This window comes from Emys orbicularis, chromosome 15 (genome assembly GCF_028017835.1).
Source record: "Emys orbicularis isolate rEmyOrb1 chromosome 15, rEmyOrb1.hap1, whole genome shotgun sequence".
Lineage (NCBI taxonomy): Eukaryota > Metazoa > Chordata > Testudines > Emydidae > Emys > Emys orbicularis.
This window is the reverse complement of record NC_088697.1, coordinates 8,714,337-8,739,238: the sequence shown is the minus strand read 5'-3', so window position 1 is coordinate 8,739,238 and position 24,902 is coordinate 8,714,337. Positions and strand designations below refer to the sequence as shown.

At 50.2% G+C, this 24,902-nt stretch overlaps 1 protein-coding gene and 1 pseudogene across 1 annotated transcript; one reads left to right on the top strand and one right to left on the bottom strand.

Annotated features, from left to right (window-relative positions):
• LOC135889359 (zinc finger protein 850-like) overlaps positions 1-24,902 on the top strand; it is a 452,984-nt pseudogene that overhangs the window by 407,903 nt on the left and 20,179 nt on the right.
• On the bottom strand, positions 1,549-16,732 carry LOC135889364 (zinc finger protein 345-like). Its single transcript, XM_065417230.1, has 6 exons — positions 16,656-16,732; positions 13,820-13,908; positions 13,024-13,150; positions 3,889-4,002; positions 2,747-3,521; positions 1,549-2,662 (listed from the first exon to the last, which is right to left on the bottom strand). Exons 2-6 carry the CDS (start codon positions 13,898-13,900, stop codon positions 1,549-1,551), a joined length of 2,211 nt encoding a protein of 736 aa, XP_065273302.1. The 5' UTR covers positions 13,901-13,908; positions 16,656-16,732.

The following is a 24,902-nucleotide window of genomic DNA, read 5'->3' as shown; positions in this document are numbered from 1 at the left end:
TCAACATCTGCATCATGAAGGGGAGCATTCCACATACTATAGGACTAGCTAGGAGAGATCTTCTGTAGGGTCTGGGTTACAAAAATGCTTCGGGAAGCAAATACATGGGTATTTTGCCAAGTTCAAAATCACTTACCGTGGAATTCTCTTTCCAGATCATCTTAGAAAATACTGATTTAAAGAATTGAACTACACTGTGATCATATGCACTTCCTTCAGTTAGTTGGGGTTCTGCTGTTGTTCACCTTTTCTGAGTGGAGATTTTAAATCATCACTTTTTTTTGGTCCGGTAAATTAGAGTGTTCTCTAATGTTGAAAGAACTGCACTTGAACTTTCTCCATGTCATCATGGAGGGATGGGGAAATAAAGGAAAGCTGAAGTGAGAAATGAGGACTTTAGCAAATGGTCATTTGTCTTAAATTCTCCAATAAATCTGAGCTACATCCTATCAAACTGAACTAATATCCAATTGGGCGACCAAACAGCCTTCAGGAAAGAGAGAAACCCACATCAGAGAGAGATAGAATACATGACAATGAAAGTGTCAAGTGAAATTCCAGAGTAGGTTACATCCGATTATTCAGAATCAGGACAAGAGATTCTCTCAACACATTCTCCTCTGATCCATTCAAACCTGCTTCACTCAGCCCTGTCTCAATAGTCAGTTATGTTATTTACAAAATTTTTAGTATCCTAGCATCCAAATAATGGGGGACAGAACAGCCACCTTGTCAGAAGTGGCTTTACCAATAGATGAAACCTGGGATTTAAACTCCAAATAATCACACTGTGTTTGGGATCCATTTGAATTCCCCTTCCAGGTCTTTGACACTTTCGTCTCCAGTCAGAGCGACTCTGGTATAGGATTAAAGAAGTCAAAGCGTCATCTCCAAACACAGACAGCTGAGAACTCTTCCTCACATGACACTTTGAGAAGTGGATGGATAGAATGTGACGAAGTTAAACTCTGCAGCACTCAGCCAAAAGGTAACAGTTCTGGAGTGATGGGGAAGGAGGGAATCTCTGAGTCATCCCATCACCTTCCAGTGTCACAGAGGCTGAAATGACTATTTTCCCCCTGCTTCTCTTCATTTAAATATAATATGAAAAGTTCCCAATATAACTGCTCTTCAGCAGAACCCAGAGTAATGTGAGAACAACTGGCAATGATACAATCTGTATCATTGGTGATTCTAACAATAACTTTGCAATAGGAGGAATGGTATAAATGTGATGCTCCCTGATTCCTGATAGGAAGGGCACACTCGAATTACTCATGGGACAATTGAGTTGATAGAAAGTACAAATGGTCCCATCTCAAAAGAGGGCGAACTACAAAAGGCATAAATGGGCCACTCATCTGGACAAGCTGAGGGATAACCGTGCTGCAAACAGTTCAACCAGCTTTTAAAAGTTACTATGTGGGAATCAGGAAAAACATTGATTAAAGGAAAAAATTGATAGCCCTAGAGGTTTTTATGGTGTTCATCTCCCTTGCAGAGTCTCTGATGGCTAACATGGGCTGAATGCCAAGAGAAGGTCTTCTCTCACTCACTGGATCCACAGGGCCGCTCCCTTGTGTGGATTCTCTGATGCCTAATAAGGTGTGAGCTGTCAATGAAACATTTTCCACACTCACAGCACTGATAGGGCCTCTCCCCTGTGTGGATTCTCTGATGTACAGAAAGGGCTGAGCTTGTAGTGAAACTTTTCCCACACTCACTGCATTTATAGGGCCTCTCCGCTGTGTGGATTCTCTGATGTTGTAAAAGGTTTGAGCTGTGAGTGAACTTTGTCCCACACTCACTGCATTTATAGGGCCTCTCTGCTGTGTGGATTCTCTGATGTTGTAAAAGGTTTGATCTGTGAGTGAAATTTGTCCCACACTCACTGCATTTATAGGGCCTCTCCCCTGTGTGGATTCTCCGATGTTTAGAAAGATCTGAGTTGCTAGTGAAGTTTTTCCCACACTCACTGCATTCATAGGGCCTCTCCCCTGTGTGGATTCTCCGATGTTTAAAAAGATCTGAGTTGCTAGTGAAGTTTTTCCCACAGTCACTGCATTCATAGGGCCTCTCCCCTGTGTGGATTCTCTGATGTACAGAAAGGGCTGAGCTTCTAGTAAAACTTTTCCCACACTCAGTGCATTCATAGGGCCTCTCCCCTGTGTGGATTCTCTGATGTGCAGAAAGGGCTGAGCTTGTAGTGAAACTTTTCCCACACTCACTGCATTTATAGGGCCTCTCTGCTGTGTGGATTCTCTGATGTTGTAAAAGGCTTGATCTCTGAGTGAAACTTTTCCCACACTCACTGCATTTATAGGGCCTCTCTGCTGTGTGGATTCTCTGATGTTGTAAAAGGCTTGATATCTGAGTGAAATTTTCCCCACACTCACTGCATTTATAGGGCCTCTCCCCTGTGTGGATTCTCCGATGTTTAGAAAGATCTGAGTTGCTAGTGAAGTTTTTCCCACACTCACTGCATTCATAGGGCCTCTCCCCTGTGTGGATTCTCCGATGTTTATAAAGATCTGAGTTGCTAGTGAAGTTTTTCCCACACTCACTGCATTCATAGGGCCTCTCCCCTGTGTGGATTCTCTGATGTACAGGAAGGGCTGAGCTTCTAGTGAAACTTTTCCCACACTCACTGCATTTATAGGGCCTCTCCGCTGTGTGGATTCTCTGATGTTGTAAAAGGTTTGATCTGTGAGTGAAATTTTTCCCACACTCACAGCATTGATAGGGCCTCTCCCCTGTGTGGATTCTCTGATGTGCAGAAAGGGCTGAGTTTCTAGTGAAACTTTCCCCACACTCACTGCATTTATAGGGCCTCTCCCCTGTGTGGATTCTCTGATGTACAGAACGGGCTGAGCTTGTAGTGAAACTTTTCCCACACTCACTGCATTTATAGGGCCTCTCCCCTGTATGGATTCTCTGATGATGAAAAAGGTTTGATATGTGAGTGAATTTTTTCCCACACTCACTGCATTCATAGGGCCTCTCCCCTGTGTGGATTCTCCGATGTTTAGAAAGATCTGAGTTGCTAGTGAAGTTTTTCCCACACTCACTGCATTCATAGGGCCTCTCCCCTGTATGGATTCTCTGATGATGAAAAAGGTTTGATCTGTAAGTGAATTTTTTCCCACACTCACTGCATTCATAGGGCCTCTCCCCGGTGTGGATTCTCTGATGCTTTATAAGGGCTGAGTAGTCACATAAGTTTTTTCCACACTCCGTGCATGTATTTTTTCTCTTTTCCCTGAGGATTTCCTGCTTTGTTGTGGTTTCCTTGAAGTCCTTCTGAGTTCCCGGACAGGAAATACATTTACCCACTTTCACCCCTGCCTGGTTTCCTTGCTCTCTTTCTGGTCTGTGCTGAATCTCACAGGATTTTTCCTGCTCATGACTCCTGGACACATTCCTTTTTGATCTTTGCAATAATGCTCTGTGTTTATCCACTTGCTCAACATTTTCCTGCTGAGAATTCTGCTCCTCTTTCTCACATGCCATTATATCACCTGCTGTGATAGAGACAGAAATCTGAAACAGGGATGGAAAGGGGCAAGCCAAAACAAAACAAGTGCTGGAGAGAGGTCAAATAAAAAAAAAATCAGGAACTGAACTCCCCCCATACTGTTCCACAAAATAGGAGAGAGGAGGAGATCAATTTAGCTTTCACATCCCATCCAAATTGTCAGGGGGAAGGGAGGAAGCTACTGCCTGGTGTCTGCTAGAATCTACGGGAAGCCATGAGCTATAGTTACCCTGAGGATATGATCTCTGCTGGCAACAATAATGAACTGAGAGAACTCCCAAGGGCTTTGTAGGGCATCCCAGATGTTTCCTTCAGGCACTTTCAGATTCTGAGTTGGTTTAATGTTTCCTCACCTGTGAAGGGAGCTCTCAGGGTCTGTCTTTCCTCTGAATCCTGCAGGTCTGGGACCCATGACTCTTTCCCTTGTTCCAGCTGGGAGATCACATCAGGTTGGGAAACTGGAAACCCTGCTCAGATGAAAGAAAGCAAAGGAGTTCAGTTGATTGCATAAGACTTTGTCCTAAAAAGCATTCTATTAATTTAACTTCAGTACTTAGTGTGACCTGGTGTGCCTTGGGGAGTCCTGACTGAGAATGCTAAGGTCAGGGCAGGCTAAAAAAGGGAGAGCAGATGCTCCCCAAACTGGTGGTTAACAATGAAGTTAAACAGAGGTAGGAAGCAGGGCCGCCCGGGGGGGGAGAGGGGCAAGTGGGGCAATTTGTCCCAGGCCCCCATGAGAGTTTTTCGGGGCTCCTAGAGCGAGGTCCTTCACTCGCTCCGGGGGTCCCGGAAAACTCTTGCGGGGCCCAGGCCCCTGGAGCTTCTTCCGCTCTGGATCTTCGGCTGCAATTTGGTGGCGGCGGGTCCTGGAGCGGAAGGACCCGCCGCCGAAGTGCCCTGGAGACCCGTGGCAGGGGGGTCCTCCCGCTCCGGGACCCGCCGCCGAAGTGCCGGGTCTTTGGCAGCGGGGGCTCCCCGCCGCCAAAGACCCCAGGCCCCCTGAATCCTCTGGGCAGCCCTGGTAGGAAGAGGGATTGAAGAGAAAATCCAGATGATGCAGCTGCCCTTTATATTTCCTTTGCCATGTGGCTTGTACTTCCTGTGTCCCAAACACAAGCTTCACAGCACATGGCATGGAAAAGCCTTGGAGTTCTCAGTACACAGACATACCCCTGCATGTCTTGTTGACTCAATAGGTGTATCCCCTTAGTTCTTTCCATGGGCTCATTGTACAGCTGATGACCCTGGATGGGCCACTGAATAGGCTAGGCAGTGCTGATGCCAATATGTCTGGGGGTGTCACCCAGAAACACTGCACAAGTCTGGAAATACAGATATACCTACATATCCATAACTCACATTACCAAAGTAATACAAAGATAGAAACAAAATTATCATACTTGGAAAATCATAACATTTTCACTGACACCTTGCATGGCATATCTAACACGATTCATTACAATGTAATCATAGTGGTATTAATAATAAAAATAATAATAATATAAAGTGTCTCACAATTCCATACAGTGTCACACTTAATAAACCAGTGAATTCCCAGGACCAGCTCCCCAGGTCCTTGAAGATGCCGAACACTCTGCTTATGAGGGATTGAAATACCCACATATCTGCTGGGAACACACACAGACACTGTGTCAGTCTGTACCTCTATGTTCATTCTTCTACAAAATTATGATAAATTTTGTACATAGTATGTGTCAGGGCTGAATCCCCACTCTGTCACTCTGAGTGTAGAAAGTGGGGCCCCGCAAGGATTCTAAAAATTAATACTTGCCACTCCAGGCTTGAATTAAACTCCTAAGGTTACAGCTTCTCTCTGACCTTGGCTTGGTAAATGCAGCCACCACCCAAATGAATAAAAAAAAACCTTGGACCCAGGAAGGAGCACTTGGGAATTCCTCCCTATAGAGTACCCTCAAGTCCTTTCACACACCCCCTCCGGGGAAGAGCTGAGAAAAAAAACCACAAAGGAAATTAGCTGTGGCTACCAGCTAACCAAACAACATGCACAAACCTCTTAGGACACCAAAAATCCAATCTTGTTCTTTAAAAAGGTACTAAAAGGAAAAGAATACATCTGGAACTTAGACTTTTTGCTAGATCTTAAAAGAAACAATTAATTTTTGTAAGCAACCAAAATAGCTTTCTTTGGGGTTCAGCTTAAAGGTTACAAGCAAACTAAAGCATCTGGGATAGCACAGAGGAGATCCAAAAACCAAAATAAAAAATAGACCTGATTGTGTCTAACTAAACATTCCCTATCCAAATAATTTCTTCTAGGTATGGAAGATGAATTTTCATACCTGGTTCAAGTCTTACACAGCATTGCTACTCCGTGTCTCCTTCTCCGGAGAACAGACAAAGGGAAAGTTTATTTCCCATTTTAAAAAGTTTTAGCCTTTCCATTGGCTCTTTTGGTCAGGTGTCCACTCCTTTTCTTTTACCTGTGGGCTTGTTAACCCTTTACAGGTAAAGCAAGCAGAGAACAGACACCAACAGGGATTTTACAGCACACTGGCTGGCTGGGTGTTTATAAAAGGGAGATCCCTCCCCTCCCCTTCATTTATCACTGTATGGCTTGTGAGGTATCATTTGAAAAGACAATCTACTGAATATCCTCCTGTTAAAATGTGTAGCAACATTGTATGTAAAGTTATGAGATTTTACGGTATGATATTACTGAAAAAGTTGCAACCCTAACCCTAAGTTCCTCACAGACAGCAAGGCAAACAGCTGGTCAAATAGCCATTCTCCAGCAGGGGGAAGGTGTGAAGAAGACATTTACAGTCCATCACAGGGACCACTTGAAGCTCATATGTATGACAGCCTGTCACCGTGACTCAGCTGAGAACTGAAGTTGTTTCTAGTACAAAGGACTGAGTTATACAAAGAGGTGAGGAAAATGCATGAGACTCTATCTCTCTCCCCTTTCCCTCTGCTCATGACAACTTCTGAAGAACTGAACTTGGGCAGCAGGGGCGGGATAGGGGGGAGTCCTGGCTGAAAGGAAAGCCAGCCTGTCTCAGCACATGGTGAGAGAAACATTTGTTTTAAATCCATTTTAGCTTGTTAAGTTAAACATTAGTTTGTGTTTTATCTTGCATTTCTTTTGTAAACAATTCTGACTTTTATGCCTCATTACCTGTAGTCACTTCAAATCTTTTTTTTTTTTTCAGTAGTTAATAATTTTGTTTTATTGTTGTTTTATCTAACCAGTGTGTTTGGATTAAAGTGTGTTGGAAACTCCATTTGGGATAACAAGGCTGGTGCATGTCATTTTCCACTGATGAAACAACAGACTTCATATGAGCTTGTGTTGTTCAGTAGTGTTCTGGACAGGGCAAGATGCACATTTCTGGTGGAAAGTCTGGGACCAGAGAATTTTCTGGGGTTCTCCTGTGGGGTACTGTGACTCACTGATTAGCAGCACTCAATACTGTGTAGCTGGGAGCGAGTTACATGCTGGAGACTGTGTGTTAACTGCCCAGGAGTGGCTGCTCTCACAGTAAAGCAGTGTAAAAGGCACCCCAGCTTGGGGAACTGAGAGGACACAGCTGTTCAACAGTCCAGATTGTACTGTGGTTAATGTCACTGACACTCAATTTCAAAGAGGTTCCTAAAACACCGAGAAACTAAATCCGTGTCCCAGAAATTGAAGTCTCCAGAGAGAGGGCAAGTCTCCCTGGCACTGCTTCTTGCTGACAGACAGGTCCAAAGACAAAGAGAGAGTCCTGGGGAAGCTGGGAACAGTAAGCATGGGCTGGTGGGGTTCAGTGGAGAAAGGGAACAGGAAGGGTAGGGATATTACTGAATGCAGGATCTCAGCAGTACTAAATGTCAGGATAGCACATATTGCAGCCCATTGGAAAACATAATCCCAAATATACATATCAAATGATGGGGTCTAAATTAGTTGTTTCCATTGATTTATATAAGGGCAATAAGATATTCTCTGTATTATTGTCTATCCCTTTTTTAATAATTCCTAACATCCTGTTTGGTTTTTTGAATTCCGCTGCACACTGCATGGATGTCTTCAGAGAACTATCCACAATGACTCCAAGATCTTTTTCCTGATTCGTTGTAGCTAAATTTGCCCCCATCATATTGTACGTATAGTTGGGGTTATTTTTTCCAATGTGCATTACTTTACATTTATCCACATTAAATTTCATTTGCCATTTTGTTGCCCATTCACTTAGTTTTGTGAGATCTTTTTGAAGTTCTTCACAATCTGCTTTGGTCTTAACTATCTTGAGCAGTTTAGTATCATCTGCAAACTTTGCCACCTCACTGTTTACCCCTTTCTCCAGATCATTTATGAATAAGTTGAATAGGATTGGTCCTAGGACTGACCCTTGGGGAACACCACTTACTCCTCTCCATTCTGAAAATTTACCATTTATTACTACCCTTTGTTCCCTGTCTTTTAACTAGTTCTCAATCCATGAAAAGATCTTCCCTCTTATCCCATGACAACTTAATTTATGTAAGAGCCTTTGGTGAGGGACCTTGTCAAAGGCTTTCTGGAAATCTAAGTACACTATGTCCACTGGATCCCCCTTGTCCACATGTTTGTTGACACCGTCAAAGAACTCTAATAGATTAGTAAGACATGATTTCCCTTTACAGAAACCATGTTGACTTTTGCCCAACAATTTTTGTTCTTCTATGTGCCTGACAATTTTATTCTTTACTATTGTTTCAACTAATTTGCGTGGTACAGACGTTAGACTTACCGGTCTGTAATTGCCAGGATTGCCTCTAGAGCCCCTTTTAAATATTAGTGTTACATTAGCATCTTCCAGTCATTGGGTACAGAAGCTGATTTAAAGGACAGGTTACAAACCATAGCTAATAGTTCCCCAATTTCACATTTGAGTTCCTTCAGAACTCTTGGGTAAATACCATCTGGTTCCGGCGACTTGTTACAGTTAAGTTTATCAATTAGTTCCAAAACCTCCTCTAGTGACACTTCAATCTGTGCCAATTCCTCAGATTTGTCACCTACAAAAGCTGGCTCACGTTTGGGAATCTCCCTAACATCCTCAGCCGTGAAGACTGAAGCAAAGAATGCATTTAGTTTCTCTGCAATGACTTTATCGTCTTTAAGGGCTCCTTTTGTATCTCGATCATTCAGGGGCCCCACTGGTTGTTTAGCAGGCTTCCTGCTTTTGATGTACTTAAAAAACATTTTGTTATTACCTTTTGAGTTTTTGGATAGCTGTTCCTCAAACTCCTTTTTGGCTTTTCTTATTACATTTTTACACTTAATTTGGCAGTGTTTATGCTCCCTTCTATATACCTCACTAGGATCTGACTTCCACTTCTTAAAAGATGCCTTTTTATCTCTCACTGCTTCTTTTACATGGTGGTTAAGCCACAGTGGCTTTTTTTTAGTTCTTTTGCTGTGTTTTTTAATTTGGGGTATACATTTAAGTTGGGCCTCTAATATTGTGTCTTTGAAAAGTGTCCATGCAGCTTGCAGGGATTTCACTCTAGTCACTGTACCTTTGAATTTCTGTTTAACTAACCCCCTCATTTTTGCATAGTTCCCCTTTCTGAAATTAAATGCCACAGTGTTGAGCTGTTCTTCCCACCACAGGAATGTTAAATGTTATATTATGGTCACTATTTGCAAGCCGTCCTGGTATAGTTACCTCTTGGACTAGATCCTGCGCTCCACTCAGGACTAAATCAAGAGTTGCTTCTCCCCTTGCAGGTTCCCGTACCAGCTTCTCCAAGAAGCAGTCATTTAAAGTATCAAGAAATTTTGTCTCTGCATTTTGTCCTGAGGTGACATGTACCCAGTCAATATGGGGATAATTGAAATCCCCCACTATTATTGAGTTCTTTATTTTGATAGCCTCTCTAATCTCCCTTAACATTTCATCCTCACTATCACGGTCTTTGACAGGTGGTCGATAATAGATCCCTATTGTTATATTCTTATTAGAGCAAGGAATTACTATCCATAGAGATTCTATGGAACATGAGGTTTCATTTAAGATTTTTACTTCATTTGAGTCTACATTTTCTTTAACATACAATGCCATCCCCCCCTCCCCCGAGTATAACCTGTTCTGTCCTTCCGATATATTTTGTACCCTGGAATGATTGTGTCCCACTGATTGTCCTCACTCCACCAGGTTTCTGTGATGCCTATTATATCAATATACTCTTAACACGAGGTACTCTAATTCACCCATCTTATTATTTAGACTTCTAGCATTTGTGTACAACCACTTTAAAAACTTATCACTGTTTATTTGTCTGCCCTTTTCTGATGTGTCAGATTCTTGTGTGTGTGAATGCTTCTCGTCTGATCTGGCCCCTACTTTATCCTCTTCCAGCCTCTCTTCCTGACTAAAAACTAGAAAATCTCTATCACTAGACTCTCCTCTAAGAGAAGTCTCTGTCCGATCCACGTGCTCCTCTGCAGCCATCGGCTTTCCCCCATCTCTTAGTTTAAAAACTGCTCTGCAACCTTTTTAATGTTAAGTGCCAGCAGTCTGGTTCCACTTTGGTTTAGGTGGAGCCCATCCTTCCTGTATAGGCTCCCCCCATCCCCAAAGTTTCCCCAGTTCCTAATAAATCTAAACCCCTCCTCTCTACACCATTGTCTCATCCACGCATTGAGACTCTGAAGCTCTGCCTGCCTACCTGGCCCTGCACGTGGAACTGGAAGCATTTCTGAGAATGCCACCATAGAGGTCCTGGATTTCAGTCTCTTCCCTAGCAGCCTAAATTTGGCCTCCAGGACGTCTCACCTACCCTTCCTTACGTCATTGGTACCTACATGTACCACGACCACCGGCTCCTCCCCAGCACTACACATAAATCTATCTAGATGCCTCCAGAAATCAGCAACCTTTGTACCAGGCAGGTAAGTCACCATACGGTTCTCCCGGTCATCACAAACCCAGCTATCCTTGTTTCTAATGATTGAATCTCCCATTACTTACAGCTGCCTTTTCTTAATGACTGGATTTCCCTCCCCTGGCGAGGTAACCTCAGTGCAAGAGGTTACCCCAACACTATCTGGAAGGAGGGTCCCAACTATGGGAAGGTTTCCCTCTGCTCCCATTGACTGCTCTCCTTCCCTGGGCCTTTCATCCTCCTCAATAGCGCAGGGGCTGTCTATCCAGAGGTGAGAGAAATCTACAGTTTCCCAGAAAGCCTCATCAACATACTTCTCTGCCTCCCTTAGCGTCTACAGTTCCACCACCCTGACCTCCAAAGCCTCCACGCGGTCTCTGAGGGCCAGGAGCTCCTTGCACCAAATGCACACATACGCCACCTGCCCACAGGGCAGGTAATCATACATGCTACATTGAGTGCAATAAACAGGATAGCCCCCAGTCTGCTGCTGGGCTTCTGTCTGCATTCTCTCTTACAGCTACCTAGGTTAACAATAGGGGTTTTGTTTAAATCAAGATGTTTGTATTATAGCTTAAATGTTTTAAAGAATGGCAAGAGTACCTCGTCCCCTTCCCACTCCCCTTCCAAACTCCCTAACGAAACTCCTGTTAGCAGCCCTGGTCGCAAAGCTCCCTGGTCGCTTGCTCACTGCTTTACAAAGCACTCCCCTATCACATACCCTCCCCCCCCAAACCCTAGCCCCTGCTGTGAGCCACTCAGGGTAGGGGGCTGGGAGCACCCCCACGACCCCAGCCCACACCCCCAGTCCCCAGACCTGACTCCTGCACCCTGCCCACATCCTCACCCCCACACTGAACACCAAATGGGAGCTCCAGCACCCCCTCCCACATTGCCATCTGCACCCCTCACACCAAATGGGAGCTGCCCCAGGTAAGCACTCCACGCCCCAACCTCCGGCCCCAACCCTGAGCCCCCTCCTGCATCCTAAAACCTGACCAGACCCTGCACCCCAATCTCCAGCCTGCTCCTGCACCCTAACTCCCTCCCAGACTCTGCACCCCCAGCCCTGACTCCTGCACCCTGAACACCCTGCCCTCCCTGACTCCTGCACCCCCTCACACACGCCCAGCCATGACTCCTTAACCCCTCTCACACACACCCCAGTCCCCTGCCCTCCGATTCCTGCAACCCCCCCATACCTCCTGCCCCCACCCCCCCAGCCCCTGACTCCTGCACCCCCTCACACACGTCCAGCCATGACTCCTTAACCCCTCTCACACACACACCCCAGTCCCCTGCCCTCCGATTCCTGCAACCCCCCATACCTCCTTCCCCCACACCCCCACCCCTCTGACTCATGCACCCCTCACCCCCCCAGCCATGACTCCTTAACCCCTCTCACACCCGTCCCCTGCCCTCCGATTCCTGCAACCCCCCATACCTCCTGCCCCCACACACCCTCAGCCCCCTCTGACTCCTGCACCCCTCACAAACCCCCAGCCCTGACTCCTGCACCCCCTCACACACACCAAGCCCTTACTCCTTCACCCCTCTCAAACACACCACAGTTCCCTGCCCTCCCTGATTCCTGCTAACGCCCATAACCCCTTCCCCCACAAACACCCCCAGCCCTCTGCCCCTCACACACCCCCAGCCCTGACTCCTGCCCACCCTGACTCTTGCCCCCCTACATCCCCACCTGCATCGCTCACATGAAACAGGAGCTGCCCCAGGTAAACGCTCCACACCCCAACCCCCTGCCCCAGCCCTGAGCCCCCTCCCACACTAACTCCTGGCCAGACCCTGCACCCCAATGTTTTTTACATTTTTTTTATAAAGGGCTCTTATCCAAAGCACTTTACACTAGTTAGCTAACGGTACAAACAATATTTGGAAAGATCATTAAGTGGTGCACCGAGACCCTCAGCGATTTTCAAGTGGTCTGTGGAAAAATCGGTTAGACTACAAGAACAATCAAGGTACCGCACTTTATTTTCATTTACTTCCTATTACTTATAGGAGGAGGATGAAGAAAAAAAAGAATGAAAAATCAGGGTGGGGGGGGGAGATAAGAGAGAATGTTCTTTTTCTTGCCTGGGTCCCAAGGAGGGACACCAAAAATGAAGCTGAGCACAGGGCCCCACTAACATTAAATCTGCCACTGAGCTTCCTTCTCTGGATACCCCCAGCCAGCATTCAAGGACGCACGGAGCGTCTGTGTGATACGTGAGCCTGGACCAGCAGCTCTGACTCCAGCAGCCTGCTCGTTACACCCCAAGCACATTCAGGTTTGGGTGGAGAAGGCTCAGGGTTTGAGAGGTCAGGGGTAGGAAGCTTCTGTTGATTATGCCGCACCTAACGCTCAGTTTTACTTGAGCGAACAGGAGATATTTGACACTGCGCGATACTGCTCCTGTGCTCTGTTCCCAAAGTGTTCTGCAGTGGGGGAGGGTCTCTGGTAGTGTGTGTGTCACTGGCATATTGGGGTGATGCTGAAACTGGGCAGAGTACAGGTGGCATTGTGGGGCTGGCGTGAACCTTAACTCTTCTTTTCCCCTTCCAAGAACCAAGGGGACAGTAACCCTTACCCAGTGAGGTCACATTCTCATAGTTCTCCTGCATGACATCTTTGTAGAGGGCTCTCTGAGTGGGGTCCAGCAGAGCCCATTCTTCCCTGGTGAAATACACAGCCACCTCCTCGAAGGTCACCGGCCCCTGAAATAGCAAGAGTCCAACACTCAGTACCTGCTGCTCCACTCACAGCCTCACTATTTGTGGGGGAGAGCAGCCCATCAAAGGGAAGCCCTGGGTGAATTGCAGTCAAAGTCCCACCCCCACCCTGCTCAGAGCATCCAGGAAACACCAGGGTGAGGGGACGAAGAGAGAGCCCCTCCGCTTTCCCAGCAGATCCATCACACACCTACTAGCCAAGGACTGATACAGGAGATGGAGCCCCAAGCAGGGTCCAGGGAGAGCTCCCTGGTAGGAAGCCCAACACTCTCCTCATTCTGAAGAGCTGGATATGAAGGGAGGGGAATCTCCCCTAAGCCTGACTGGTGGGTGCCCCCTTCCTATCTCACAGCAGCCACTGGTTAGTCAGATCAGGCTTCAGCACTACGAGTCTGGTCAGTTTTCCTAGCTCCATGTAGGTGGGTTATTTTCTGTTCAACAAATTAGGTCATTTCCACCACCGAACCTCATGGATCTGTTCCTAGAATCTAGGCCACTTATTAAACAACTCCCAGCAGGTTTACCACACCCTGTCCTCCTCCGTTTCTCCACCCTGTGCATTCCCTGCCCTGCTCCAACCTCACCATCTCCGGTGTATTTGCTGCCCCTCTCCCTCCTGCAGGAACCCACCAGCAACCCCCTGATAATACCTACCTGAACTGGCTCCTCTGCAGCCATTTCTCTACCCTGTCCAATGAGAGGACGGGATGAACTGGAGCGAAACATGGACATCATTCTGCAGCCTGGCAGGGTGAGAAGGGCAGTTGTGGAGGTTTCAGAACAGGCTTTAATTAATTTCACAGCACGATCCCCCCAGGCCCTTTCCCGGCAGACAGACACCCTAGATTCTACCATGCTGAGAAAGGCTTGATCTCTTTATACAGTGTAGACTTGGCCCCTCCTGCCAGGCTAAGCCAACAGAGACATTTTTAACCTCCCTTCTCCCTCTCCCCATCCCATAACAAAGTCTCTGAACACAATGCTAGAAAAAAGCAGAACCAAAGGATTCACTGTGGGGGATTCTCTCAGACACTGACACCACAGTAGCCACACCCCAGCAGGAGGGATATGGAGTCAGAGGAAAATCCAGTTCCTGTCTGATCCTCACCTTTTCCACAGGAAAATGACTCTATCCAGGGTGCAGTAATACATCTGTCTGGGCAGATTAGAGATCTGGAAATCTCTCTCGAAACTCTTCTCTCCCACGGCCCCTTTCAGTCTCTCCTATCTCTTTTTCCCTGTCCTCTCTCCCTGCCTGTCTGGTAGGAAAGTCCCATTCCTGGGTTGTTTGCTCCCCATGGCTGGATTTGCTCCTGCAATTGCTAATGGGACAAGAAATGAGGGGTGTCTGTTTGTGTAGAGTCATTTTAAGGCCAGACCCCCAGCATTTTCCTTTTGTTTCTTTCAGTTACTTGGAATGTCTGGCTCAGAATTTAGTATTAACAGGGCTCAGAGCTGCCCTATGGGGCTAGTACCTGCCGGAGAAAGTCATCACCTGGGCCGGGCAGAGAAGCAGCTTTAATTAAGGTCACTTCCCAGCACAGAACCCCCGCTGGGGGAGCAGCAGCTGCTAAGCCTGGTCTCCCAGATCACAATGGAGGCTGCAGCGTCTGACCCAGGAAGCTGAACCCCAATATCCTGAACAGAGAGGGACAGAGCGTTTGAGGGAGCTTCCCTCCTTTAGCTCTCTGGGGAGAGCAGCTAATGAGAGCCCCTCCTCACAGGGAGAATTGCTGATCTCATTTGCCCCACTGTCCATCTGGAGTCACTCCTTGTCTTTCCATACACTGACTCTTGATTAACCTTCGTCTCAATGAAACCAGATTTCAGAAAGAATGAGTCCAGAATGCTGTGGAAGAGACCATTGTGTGGCAGTGCTAACCCCCTTCCCACCTCCCTCACCCCCCAGATTGAGAACAAGGACTGGGGGGCACAAATTTTCCAAACAGAACCGAAAGTTCCTGCACTTTTCAAAAGAGGAGAAAAGCAAAATCTGTGATTTCACACTAACAGTGTTTGGTAAGTGGATCGAAAGTTATCACAGTGACGGGGCATGTGACTGGGGAATGCCGGGCATGTGACTGGGGAATACCGGGCATGTGACTGGGGCCAGGACTCTGGCACAAGTTGATCAGGGAGAAGGATCATGGTTAGTAGCAGTTGCCAGAGCCCCCAGCCAGGGGCCCCAGACACCCGACAGCCAGGGTCCCACCAGATATTCCTGGGACGCAGCCCCCAGAATCCCTGGCCAGGGACCCCAGATACCCCTCAAAGCCCCACCGGCCAAGGAATCCCCACCAGACCATGACTGGCAGGTTGGGAATCCCAAAGGGTTCCCCACACCAAGAGCCCCCAGCAGCCAGGGACCCCCCCCGGGACCCCCGCACTGGGAACTCAGTCCCTCACTGCCTGCCTAGGACCCCCCGCCCCGCCCTCCAGCAGGATCTGCTATGCCGTTTGTCTGGGACCCCCTCCTCTGCCCAGCGGGACCCCCTTGTTGGTGTCACTAGGCATAGCTACCAGGTAACTCGGGGGAGTGGAAGGCCATAAGCGCCGATGAAACTCCTTTGCTCTGGGTCTAAGTGAACCACAGTGACTCCATCTTGTGAACTTTTACCTACTTCTATGCTAACTGCTTACATGCTAAAGCAAGCTAAAGCAAAAATGTACTGGTCAGCTTTTCTAGCAGACAGCTGTAGTTTCGCTCACAAATACAATAAAAATAAAATAAAATAAAAAAAAAGCCTCTACATCTTAGCCTGCAAAGGCCACAAACAAACAAACAAACAAAAACTTCTCACATACCAATATAGTGCCTATTGTAACTATCTAAAAAATAAAATAAAAAAAAAAAACCAAACAAAGCCTGCACACAAACAGCTTAAAATATAAAAAAAAAAACTTGCTTATATGTGCTGGTCTCCTAGTGCCTATTCAAAGCTCTTAAATAAAGTTGGTTTGCTTCTCCACACCTGGTATGTCTATTAGTGCGGCGCACACCGGACAACAAACCCCGCTGCTGCCTCCTCGGGCCCTTTAGGCCAGCAACACCCTGATGCTTTACAGTGGCACCCCTCACTCTGCTTCCCTGGCATTTCCTGACCTAGTGCCAGAGCTCCGTCCCCCCTCCCCCTCAGCTCTGTGCACTGGGCATGGCAATGATCCCAGGAGCCAGCAGGGGAAGCCCAGACAGAGCCCTTGGCACAGCACCAGGCACCCTCTAACTCCCGTCCCGCTTCCCCAAGAGATCCCCACCCCCACTGTTCTGCAGCCAACAGACCCTCAGCGATACCCACCTCCAGGACCCATAGCCTCAGGGCTGGGCACATCAGAACCACCCCCTGAAGCCCCAAACCTCCAGAACCCACCAATCTGACTAGGGTACCCCCTGCCCATTCACCCAAACACCTCCCCTTCCCACAATGCCCCTTCAGCTCCAGCTGTAATCTCCCCACACAGACACCCCTTGCCCCCAGAGCAACAGTGTTACCTCACAGTGTCTGATAAGTGGATAGAAAGTTATCACCACCCCCTGCTGGCCAGTCACACAGGCAGAGGGAGCCCTGGAGGATGCCTCTTGAACAGGAGAATGGAAGGCCTGGAGGGCAAGAAAGATAAGAAATGTCCACGGCCTGTCACTAGCAAATAATGGTCACCATGGATCCACCCCAGAGGTGGCTACATCTTAGCACTGCAGGAATCAACTCCTCATCCCGTGCCAGCTGGAGAAAAGAAAAGAATACAGCCAACTCTCCTGTTACCAGGTGGGGGCCACTGATCCGCAAACATGGGGAGGCCTCTGGCTTTGATGTATATTAAATATGTGGCTGATCTCTTTCATCGGCAAACATTTTAACAGAGATAAATGGGTGGGGGGAAGAAATGATTCTCAAAGGAGAGAGGAAAGATGATCACGGGCAATTTCATCCCCTGCAACCTCCAAGATGGAGAAGGACTCAGGACAACAGGTTCCCTCCAAGGAAGAAGAATTTGCTGGGATTTAGAAACATGGGGAACAGCCCCAAACATGAAAGGATTTTTAATTGACATTTGATAATAACATAGAAATTAAAGAGAAAGGCTGGAAATCTGAGTGTTTCCCATCAACATTTGTTAAATGAAGAGAGAGGAAATGGGCACCATTTGAAAACATTTTATATCCATGTTCAAGAATCTGAGAAAAGGGATACATCTGAGATTTCCTTTGTATTTATTTTATAATCAGAGAGACGGGCGAAAATCTCAGGGCATATTCAATTAGAAATAGACAACTAGAGAGAAGTGGGGCAAATGTTTAGGGTATTTTATATCAATCTTTGAGATTTGCAGAGAAAACGTGTCACAAACTGTGCAATTCAAGGTGGAAAATCAGAATTATGGAGAGACGGGGGGAAATCGGGGGAGAGGAGAGAACTGATCAGTTGAGGGGAAAGGGGGGAATCTCCCCGGATTTTATAGCCACGTGTGAGATACTGAGAGAGGAAAGGGGAAGAACTAGAGAGAATTTGTATCAGGGGGTGAGAGGCAAGTGGCACAAACAGGGACAGGATCCAGTTAACTCCCCTCCCCCCTTCCCCGCCCGACACTTCTCCCCCGGGGATTTCCTGGCTGCACAGAGACAGTTCAAGCCCCCGCGTCCACTGACCTCCCCCCCGCATCCCACTGACCCCCCCCACGCAACTCCCGCTTCTCCCCTCCCCCCACCCATCGGGCCCCGGTCTCTGCCCGCCCCCCCCCATCCCAGCGGGGCCGGGGGCAGATCCTGCTGCAGCTCCGCTGGGGCTGAGGCAGCTCCGAGGCTTCTCCCAGGTTCCCCGGGGCGGAGAGTCACTTTCCTGCCCGGCCCCAGCGCCCCCCCTCCCGGGGTCTCTCACTCACCGGGGGCTCCGGAGAAAGCCCCCCCGGCCAGATCACACGGAGGCAGCACCGATAGTGACGCTGGCCGGGAGGGAGGGAAGAACGAATGGGGCTGGAAAGGAGCATGCGCAGTAACAGCTGCTGAAACCCTCCCTTCCCTGAAATGAAGAGGACGGAAGCGATCTCCGGGGCACGCTGGGAGATGTAGTTCCTGACTCTCCCGGGAGCGGAAGTGACATAGGGAGGGGGGAGGACGAGCCCGAGCCGGGCTGCGAGCGCGCGCGGGGCTCTGCGGCTCTGCCTGGCTCGTGCGGGGCCGTTGGAGCCTCTCCTGGGGCCGGAGAAGGGTTTTGTGCCGCTCAAGCTCTGGGCATGCGCAGATCGGGGGGGGGGGGAGAGTCCCGCATGCGCAGAGGCAGCGCTCACCCGCTGCTGCTCCCTGGCGCTGCGGGGCCGGGCGGAGCAGGAGGGTCTGTGCCGGGGAGACCCATTAACCCCCCCGGGCCCGGCCCGCGCCCTGCTCCCGCTGGAGCCGCCCTGGGGCCGCCCCGGGCTCTGCCCGCCCCGCTGCGGAGCTGCAGCCTCCAGGTACCGGAGCGAGCCCCGGGGGGTCCCTGCGTGGGGCCGGGCTGGGGCTGCCGGGCGGGGGGGGCTGAGACCTGGGAAAGGGGCGGATGGAAAATGTCTGTGCAGCCCGGACATGGCCGGGGGGGGAAGAGCAGGTGACCCCCGAGGAGCGGGGAGAGAAAGGGGGGGGGCTGAGATCCCCTCGGATTTACCGCTGCCCCCTCCCGTGGGAACCCCCCATCCTCTCCAGCCCTGCCCCCCTTCTCCCTAGAGAGCAACATCCAGGGTGACCCCCCTTCCCTCAAATCCCTGACAAGGTCTCTGTTCCCCTCCCCGATTGTGCCCCATTTCCCTCCACTTCTACAATGGCCAGTTCCAATCTCAGGTTTGGGGTGACCCCCCCCATTTTCCCCTGCAGTGATTTGTCCTTGTTTAGGAGGGAAATCGATCCCCTGAGTGATTTCTGAAATGGGCAGAGGCTGGGAGAGCCCTGAGACAGGGATACGCTGAGCTGGGCTGGGCTGGCCTCTCTCTGCTGGCAACAGGGCATGGGAAGGCCCAGGAGGGGAAGGGAGACTAAGCAGCCCCAGGTTTCCCAGTCCCAGCTACTTCCCCTCCCCCACCCAGCAGCCCCCCTGCTCCCCCCACCGCCTGCTAGTTACATTCCCAGACCCCACTGCCAGCCCCTCCCCACAGCCAGTGACCTTCTGACTCCAGCCCCACTCCTTTCCCCTGTGAAAGCCACATCACCCAGGGCTCCCTGCCGGCCATGTGAATGTGTGGCAAGAAGAATCCGTCCCATTCTGTTGTTGATTGAATATCGCTGTATAATCCCCTCCAATTTCCCCTCTTTTCTCTTGAACTGTTGAATGGTGACATAAAATCTCCCCAGATGTTGGTGCTTCTCTCTTATATTGGCAAATATTTAGTTTGTGCCCCATTTTCTCCTCAGGTCTGAAATTCTGATATCAAATTCTTGAAAAACTTCCCGCTTTTCTCCCCGGGTGTCTGACTGAGATCAGGGCTCTTATCGTCCTGAGCGTGGCCCAGGCCTTGCCTGAGATCAGGTGCCCCGGTGTGCCAGGCACTGCACAAACCCTGACCGAGTTTGGGGCACTCGTGCCAGGAACTGCACAGACCCCTACAGAGAGCCGGGACCTTGTTGTGCCGGGTGCTACAGTGACCCTGACTGAGCTCCGGGCCCCTGTTGTGCCAGGCCCTGCATCAACACAAAGTGAAATCAGGCTCCCATTGTGCCAGGTGCTGCAGAGACGGCAAACAAAATCAGGGACCTTGTTGTTCCTGGAGCCGCCAAGACCCCGAGTGAGATCTGGGCCCCGTTCTGCCGGGCGCCGCCAAGACCCCGAGTGAGATCTGGGCCCCGTTCCGCCGGGCGCCGCCAAGACCCCAAGCGAGATCTGGGCCCCGTTCCGCCGGGCGCCGCCGAGACCCCAGACAAGATCTGGGCCCCCATTGTGCCAGGTAAAACTGAGACCTGGACTGAGATCACGGCTCTCCTTGTGCCAGGCAGCGCAAGACAAGCCCAGATTGCTGCCTCCATTGTGCTGGGCACTTCAGAGACCTCAACTGAGATCCGTTTCCCCGTTGGGCCTGGCACTGCACTGACCCCGACCGAGATCACACCCCACCACTGTACTGGGCACTGCACAGACCCTGACAGAGATCCTGGCCCCACATTTTGCCAGGCGCTGCAGGGACCCCAAACAAAATCAGGGATCCAGTAATGCCGGGAGTTGCAGAGCCCCCGACTGAGATCAGGCCCCATGTTGTGCAGGGCTCTGCACAGACACTGACCAAGATCAGGGTCCCCATTGTGACAGGTGCTGAACAGACACCAAGGATATGTCTACACTGCCATTAAAAAACCCCAGCTGGCCCATGGCAGCTGACACAGGCTCACAGGGCTCAGGTGAAGGGGCTGTTTAATTGCAGTGTAGATGTCTGGGCTCGGGCTGGAGCCTGGCTGTAGGACCCTGCGAGGTGGGAGGGTGCCGGACATTTGGCTCCAGCCCAAGCTGGAACAGGGAGGGATAGCTCAGTGGTTTGAGCATTGGCCTGCTAAACTGGGGTTGTGAGTTCAGTCCTTGAGGGGGCCACTTAGGGATCTGGGGCAAAATCAGTACTTGGTCCTGCTAGTGAAGGCAGGGGGCTGGACTTGATGACCTATCAAGGTCCCTTCCAGTTCTAGGAGATAGGATAGGATATCTACAGCCCCGCAGCCTGAGCTGTGTGAGCCCAAGTCAGCGGGCATGGGCCAGCCGCTGGTGTCTAACTGCAGTGTAGACATGCCCACAGTGACAGTCCTTGCCACAAAAAGCTCAAAGGCTAAATAGGTCAATGGTGGGAGGCGACTCTCCATTTTACAGATGGGGAAACTGAAGCTCACTCAGAAAGCTGAAGTAATTTGCTCAAGTTTGCATGGAGAATTTGGGGCAGAGCTGGGAACTGAACCCAGATTGTTTGAATTCTTGCCTCTCCCCTTAATCCCAAGCCCAGCGTGTGCGTGTACAGCATTGTTTTGGGCTGTGTTTGCCTTGTATTGGCTTCCAAGGGAGGCTGTGGAATTTCCCTCATTGGAGGTTTCTAAGACCAGGTTAGAGGTACACCAGTCTGGGAATGTCTAGGGATACTTGGTCCTACCTCAGCACAGGAGGCTTGAGGAGACGACCTCTCAAGATCCCTTCCAGGCCTACATTGAAATCATTCTCTTTTGTGCTGTCGTGTTCTACGCTGAGCTGTTTTGCATGATGCCATTTGGAACTGTGATCGCCCCATGCTGTGCTGCATAGTTTTATGGTGCATTGTTTTACCTCCGCTTGTTTGGTGTCTGTGTTGTGTTGGTTTGAGTTGAGCTCTTTTGCGTTGTGTACTTTTGTCCTAGGGTGTGTTAGTTTGCATTGTGTTGCTTTCTTCTCCTTTGTATTGTGTCATTTTATGCTGTGGAGTGTAGTTTTTTGGTTTTTGTTGTTTTTCTGAATAACCTGACATTATGTTGTGGTGTGTTTTTTTCTGTATGTTGTGTTTTTATACGTATACATCATAGAAATGTAGGGCTGGACAGGACCTCAAGATGTCATCAAGTCCAGCTCTCCCTGCCAAGGCAGGACCAAGTATATGTAGATTATCTCTGACAGAGGTTTGTCCTACCTGTTCTTAAAAACTTCCAAGGAAAGAGACTCCCCAGCCACCCTTGTAAGACTATTCCAGAGTGTGACAACCTTAGCTCTGGGGACACCACACAGATTTGAGTGGTGAGCAGCTCTGGAGAGAGGAGACCCCAGTGAGTGGGCAGCTGGGTAAAGAGACTAACGTTGGGAGGAGAAACACTGACGTGTCCAAGGTCACCCAGGCTGTCCGTGACAGAGCTAGACATAGATCCCAGTTCTAGTGCCACCGTACTGAACGTCTCTGCCACACTGGTGTTTTAGGCACTGGTGCAGAGGTGGGCAGACTATGGGTGGGACCCTCCTGCCTGGCCCCTGAGCTCCTGGCCCGGAAGGCTAGCCCCCGGCCCCTTCCCTGCTGCTCCCCCGCAGCCTCAGCTCACTGCGCCGGCAGCGGGGCTGTGAGCTCTTGCCGGGCAGCGCAGCTGCAGAGCCGCGGCCTGACCCAGTGCTCTGTGCTGTGTGGTGGCGTGGAAGGCTCCAGCCATGCGGCGCCGCTGCCTGTCCTGGTGCTCTGGGCGGCGTGGCTGTAGAGCCACCAGCTGCCGGTGCTCCAGGCAGCACGGTAAGGGGGCAGGGGGCAGGGGGGGGTTGGATAGAGGGCAGGGGAGTTCGGGGTGGTGGTCAGTTGGCGGGGGTGTGGATAGGGGTTGGGGCGGTCAGAGGGTGGGGAATGGGGGGGCAGTCAGGAAGGAGGGGGGGTTGGATGGGGTGGCATGGGGCAGTCAGGAGCAGGGGTTCTGGAGGGGGTCAGGGGACAGGGAGAAGGGGGGGTTGGATAGAGGGCAGGGGAGTTTGGGGTAGCGGTCAGGGGGCGGGGATGTGGATGGGGTCGGAGCGGTCAGAGGGCGGGGAACAGGAGATTGAATGGGGGTAGGAGTCCCAGGGGGGCAGTCAGGAAAGAGGCGGGGGTTGGATGGGGCGGCGGGGGGTAGTCAGTAGCAGGGGTTCCGGGGGCAGACAGGGAGAATGGGTGGTTGGATGGGGAAGGGGTCCCGTGGGGGGGGCAGTCAGGAATGAAAGTAAGGATTGGATGGGGCGATGGGGGGCAGTCGGGGTGGGGAGGTTCGGGGGCGGTCAGGGGACAGGGAGCGCGGGGGTTGGATGGAGCAGGGGTCCCGGGTGGGGCGTCAGGGGACGAGAAGCGGGGGGGTCGGATGGGGGTAGGGCTGGGCCACGCCTGGCTGTTTGGGGAGGCACAGCCTGGCTGTTTGGGGAGGCACAGCCTTCCCTAACCAGCCCTCCATACAATTTCGGAAGCCCAATGTGGCCCTCAGGCCAAAAAGTTTGCCTGCCCCTGCACTGGTGCAAACCTTTAGTATAGACAGAATTTACACTAGTGCACTCTGATTGTCACTGGTGCACCATGTCCCAGTTCGAAGGTTTGGGGTGCGGGGGGACAGTGACCTCACTGAGGCCTGGGGCTGGCTGAACAGTGCAGCTGGTAACGGAGGGGCAGCAGTGAGTGCTGGGGTATGAGCCAGGAGCACAGCCCCACAGGGCTGGACACTGACTTCTCCTGACCCAGGACACCCCTAGCTGTGTGGAGGGACTGCAGCTGAGCTGCCCTGCCAAGACAGCCTGTGCCTCCATTGGCAAACCACCTCTTCCTGCAGCCTAATACAATGGGGTCTGGGGACCTCTCCAAGCTGTGGGTGATGAGGCTCTGGTGTTACCGGGGTCTGTTCCAGGGTCTGTCACTGACCTGCTTGGTGGCCTTGAGGAAGTCCCAGCCCTTCTGTTTTCCTCCTACCCACTGTCTACTTGGATTGGGATCTCTTTGGGGCAAGGACTGTCCCTCTCTGTCTGTGCAGTGCCCAGCACAATGGAGGTGCTGATCTCAGTCAGGTTCTCTGCCATGCGCAGCACGATGGGGCCCTGATCTCCACCAGTGTCTGTGCAACGCAAGGCGCAGTTCATAGACTCACAGACGTTAAGGCCAGAAGGGACCATCATGATCATCTAGTCTGATCTGCCCATCGCAGGCCACAGAACCTCATTCACCCACTCCTGTAACAGACCCCTAACCTCTGGCTGAGTAATGAAGTCCTCAAATCATTATTTAAAGACTTCAAGTTACAAATAAATCCACCATTTACACTAGTTTAAACCTGCAAATGACCCATGCCATGCCCCATGCTGCAGAGGAAGGCAAAAAAAACCCAGGGTCTCTGCCAATCTGAGTCTGGGCAAAATTCCTTCCCATCCCCAGATATGGCAATCAATTAGACCCTGAGCACGTGGGCAAGACCCAGCAGCCAGACCCCTGGGAAAGAATTCTCTGTAGTAACTCAGAGCCCTCCCCATCTAGTGTCCCATCACCGGCCTTGGGAGATATTTGCCACTAGCAGTCGCAGATCAGCTACATGCCATTGTAGGCAGTCCCATCATATCATCCCCTCCATGAAGGTATCGAGCTCAGTTTTGAAGCCAGTTAGGTTTTTTGCCCCCACTGCTCCTCTTGGAAGGCTGTTCCAAAACTTCACTTCGATGGTTAGAAACCTTTGCCTAATTTCAAGCCAAAATGACCAGAATGGCCCGCAGTATTTCAGATGAGGTCTCATCAGTGCCTTGTGTAACAGTACTAACCCTTCCCTGGGTCTACCTCGCCTGATGCATCCTAAGACTGCATTCACCTGTTTCATGGCCGCATCACACTGGGGGTTCGGGGCTCTGATAGTTTGGGATGTTCCTTTTCCCATAGTCAGTTCTTTCCCTTTATTGTTTTAGCCCCACCCGTGCCCGATGTCACTCTCTTCTTTGCTTTGGTTATTTCAGTTCCAGTTTTTAAATGGGATCTAATAATTGCAAAACTGAGTGAAAGATAAAACAAACAGAACCATTTGAATATTGGCACATAGCTGGTAGAACTGTACCTAGTGAAGGTCTGCTGTAATTACCGGGTTCCCTATAGCATTTTCTGGTGGGGTGCATAAAGCAATGTCAGAGAGCCAAAAACGATTTTAGGGCGAAAGGGCTTGTCAGGTGTTGGCTCTCTAGGCAGCATGTCACTGGCCAAGGCTTGCAGTCTTTCAGGAGTGGTGCGGTGGATCGTATTTAGTAATCTCAAAATAAAAGAGAGTGAGTTTGCTCCCCACACTCTGTAGGGCCATGTTCAACCCTGGTAA